The sequence below is a fragment of the Buceros rhinoceros genome, unplaced genomic scaffold (assembly GCF_000710305.1).
Source record: "Buceros rhinoceros silvestris isolate BGI_N320 unplaced genomic scaffold, ASM71030v1 scaffold18030, whole genome shotgun sequence".
Lineage (NCBI taxonomy): Eukaryota > Metazoa > Chordata > Aves > Bucerotiformes > Bucerotidae > Buceros > Buceros rhinoceros.
The window spans coordinates 123,684-127,687 of record NW_010389934.1 but is presented as its reverse complement, the minus strand read 5'-3'; the positions used below and the strand labels follow the sequence as shown (position 1 = coordinate 127,687).

Here is a 4,004-nt window from a genome sequence, read left to right as displayed (position 1 = left end):
GGATGCCAGGGACATGGCTGCAGCTTCAGTTTGAAGAAATGGAATGAAAAGGGTACATGAGAAAGCTTAATTCCACTGAAATGAGCGCGTGGCATTGCGAGGACTGAAGCACAGCATTGATTTGTCATAGCCAGCGGTACCAGAACGTCTTAGCGGCTGTGTCAGTAACGCCCGTTAGACTCCAGTTACCTCATTGCCACACACGTTTCACAATCTGCTTACAAGGGGCTCATTTCCTGGGCACACGCTGCACCACAGCAAGGATGTCATTGCCCGGCCTCCCCTGCATCGCTCTTGTTCTCCCTCTTGACCCAGAGTCTTTGAAAAGATGCTCTGATTTCAGACAGCATAGGAGAAAGGCACTGTACGCCTGTGCTCGAAGCCCGTCCGAGCCTTGGCCTGGCACGGCACGGCTGGCAGACCCCTTGTGGGTGCCGTTTGCTGAGCAAAGAATAGCCGTGTTGAGAGAAAAGATTAATGAGCTTTTTTTGTCCCATCACCTCACAGCTGTTTTGAAGAGGATGGGGCTGAGCCTCCTGCCCTGACCACAGCAGTGTCAGCTTGTCTGAGGTGGGGTTTTTTGGACAGGACTGAAGCTTTTGACCATAGTATGAGGCTCTTTTCTGAGAGCACAGCCCACGGACCAATGAGGCGGTTCCTTAGGGCAGGCCTGTGCACATCATAAATCTGATTATTAATGCAAATGCTACCAGGAGCCACGGGGGGAGCGAGGGGAGCGGTTACCGGATGTCTTTGCCATCGTCTTGGTGCTGCTGGGAGTTCCGGTGGCTCCAGGGACTGTCACGCTGCTGGTGCCTTTCGTCTCCGTGCTTGGCGGCGTTGAGGTGCCTGTTGAGCTCTCTGGGGGCAGAGGGATGTGTTAGGGGCTGCCACCCCCACTGCCCCATCCCTGAGCCCCTGCCTGACCCCCTCCCAGGTCCCTGCGGGCAGGGCAGGGATGAGTTAGCTGCTTTCACAACTTCGCTTTCTTCTCGCCCCAAAATGGCAGGCAGCCCTCGAGCTCGTGGGGGAGAAGCTCAGAGACCAAACATTTCCCTTGGCGAGTACCAGACTTTGGTGTGGCCCTTGCAGAGGCTCCGGGGCTCCCGGGGCGGCAGGAGGGCAGGGTCACTCCTGCCCTCATCCCGCCCGATCTGCGGGCTTACTGAGGGATGCACAAAGCTCTGCACAAAGCTGGATTTCAGAGCAGTTTGGGTTTATAATCCTTGGAGGAAAGACTTGGGGCTTGGAAGAGATCACTTGTGAGCCTCAGGAAAAATAAGCTGGATTTGCAGTTGCAGGCACAATCTCAAAGTAAATAGAAACTTTCCCATTGGCTCGGGATCAGCTCTGACTCACGAGCAAAAACATCTTTGGAGGTAAAACAGAGTGTTGGAGAGTGGCTGTTCTAACCTAAAGTTTATATACTGCTTCCTGGTGTGTTACAGAGATGACACTTGCAGCTTTTCCTTCTGAAATGAGCTACGTGAGTCAGTGGAAATGCATTTCTTCCCGTTTCTTAACCTTTCCTGTTCTTAAGATCTATTTCCACTTCTAACAAACAGCTTCAGTCTCCACTCCAGGGCTGTTGCTGTTTAAGATTCTTATCGGACACTAAGGAGAAAATCATACAAAATATGTGGTTTCATTTGTATTTCTGCCCAGGGGAGCCAAGGAACGTTACTTCATCCTTCCAAACAACCTGTCGAGATGGAGCAGCACTGACAGGTCCTGATCAGGCACCCGGCGCCAGCCCCGCGACAGCATCTGCTGCCAGTTCAACATGCACTTACAGCTTGTGTGCTGCTGCATTGTCCTGGCAGGGATTTTTCTATGTCAGGATGTCAGTCCTTTGCTGGATCAGGTCCAGAGGACCTGGACAAGCAAAGACTGGGAGCACTGAAGTTTATTGTGGCAAAGGGTGACAGCAGGCAGAGCTGCTCAGCTGCTCCTGCAGCCGGTGTGTGGTTGTACTGGAGGGTGCTGAGGTAGGAAGGCCCCCCAGCCCAATCCTGTGGGGCTGCCCATGCTGGTGCATCCCATCCCATCCCATCCCATCGCATCCCATCCCATCCCATCCCATCCCATCCCATCCCATCCCACCCCGTCCTGTCCCGTCCTGTCCCATCCCGGCTGCAGCTGCTCGGGGTGCAGGAGCACGGGGGAGGTAGGGGCCCTGCTGCGGGCTCAGCGCAGGTGTCTGGAGCTGGGATTTACTTCTGGCACAGCTTTTATTTAAGGGAGGAGTTTCTTCTCTCCAAGACAATTCAGTTCCAACTGGTTAAATCACCATGTTTATTCTGCTGAATTTTAACAAATCAAAAGCAGGAGGCATGACTGCATGCCCAGAAGAATGAGTAACACCAAGTTAAATCCATGCTTTGCGTACAGCTTTGTGTTTGCATGGACATGAGCAGGAAACTTTACATCACTAGAACAATGTAGAGCCTGGATTTGACCTCCCCAAGTGCCACAACCACCCAAGCGCCTTTGAACTATTCCAGATGTTTGTAAAACACCAGAGGTATTTCTAATCAAAGTCTTTTCACCACTGAACATCATAAATTGAAGCCTGGATTATTGCTCAGTGTAATTGCTCAGACCTGTCACACAGTATTTCTTTTTCTTCCCTTTATGGAGGGCACTGTTACAGAAAACAGGGCTAAGTTTTTTGAAACCGTAGGGCTCATATGAGATAAATAATGATCCAGATGTGGGCTGGCTAATCCACATGGTGCTCAGCTAAAGTGGCTCATTTATTGCACCATACATTTTTACTGGCTTGGCTAAACTTTGTCAATTTGTTAGTACTAAGAGCCTGGGAGTTTAAGCCAAGCCATTTGTTAACCTCAGAGAACTCTTCCCCCGGTAGTGCGAGCACATGGTGGAGCAAAAGCAGGCAGATATGTGAAAGAAACCAGTACTTCACCATACAACTTTTATTTACCTTTATAGCTTTTAAAAAGTAAATGCCTCTGATTTTTAAAGATATTTTAATAATGGGGCTTAGGAATTATCTCAGTTCAAATGAAATAAAAAGAAAAAAAAGCAGCATTATAAATGATAAAGGACTTGGCTTGGTTCAACCCTCATCCCTGAGCTCTAAACCAGGACCGTAGAAAGCAAAACTCTGCAGTGCCAAAGGCTCAGGAAGCAGGAAAAATATTTCCACCATTTGTGCCCCACTCTGCCGCCGCAGCGCGGTAAACCCGGGGCCTCTCCCCTGCAGGTTCATCCTGCAGGGATGGAGGGTCCATTGCAGGTGAAAGGTGCAGCTCAGGGGACTCTCAGCCCCTGCCCACTCCTCTGCGGACACCCGCATCGCTTGGTAAACCTTTGGCTAACTGGGTGCCCGCTGCAGTGCTCTGACACAGACACCCTGTGCCAGGAGAGCTTCCTGACCTCTTCCATGCGTTTAACAAAGCCTTTCCCAAGCTCAGCTGGTACTCCAGAAGCTGTGAGGGCTGCAGCCGGGTGAGCCGGCCCCATGGTACCAGCTCCTGCAGAATAGGCAGCCGAGGAACTGTGGGACACGGAGCTCGGACGCCGCAGCCAGCCCAGGCTTCTCACAGCAGCTCCTCGGAGGGCTCCAGCTGCATTACTCATCCCTTCCCAGTTTTACTGCTCTCAGCCATGTGGCAGGAGTTCAAGCGGGTGGAGCCCTCTTCCCTCTGGAAATATCTGATAAAAATCCCTTCCCTCCCCCTTTTCCTCCTCCCAGACAGGATATGGGTGTGGGGCCGCAGTCACGCAGGAGCTGCCGGGAGCCCCGAGCTGGACCCCAGATGCTGGACCAAGGTTTTCCTTGGAATTGGGGCCCCTCCGGCAGCTGGGTGCTGCTCGGGAGCCCGGCACCTTCCCGGGAACGAGGTTGTTCCTGGCTTGAGCAGTTCCAGCGTGCAGTCCACGAAAGGACCTTAAACTCAAGCAGCTGTGAGTTTTGAAGATAATTTTTCCTTCCCTGATTTTTGTAACTTTTCTAGGTCTTGCAAAAGGAATGGAGG

The 4,004-nt window shown here is 51.8% G+C and overlaps 1 protein-coding gene across 1 annotated transcript in view; it reads right to left on the bottom strand.

Moving 5' to 3' along the window:
* CD34 (CD34 molecule) overlaps positions 1 to 4,004 on the bottom strand; it is a 12,630-nt gene that overhangs the window by 6,674 nt on the left and 1,952 nt on the right. The window contains exons 2-3 of the mRNA XM_010135609.1: positions 1,456 to 1,469; positions 745 to 859 (exon numbers count right to left, since the gene is read on the bottom strand). Of these exons, the coding sequence (XP_010133911.1) occupies positions 745 to 859; positions 1,456 to 1,469 (129 nt within the window). The remainder of the gene's footprint in view (positions 1 to 744; positions 860 to 1,455; positions 1,470 to 4,004) is intronic.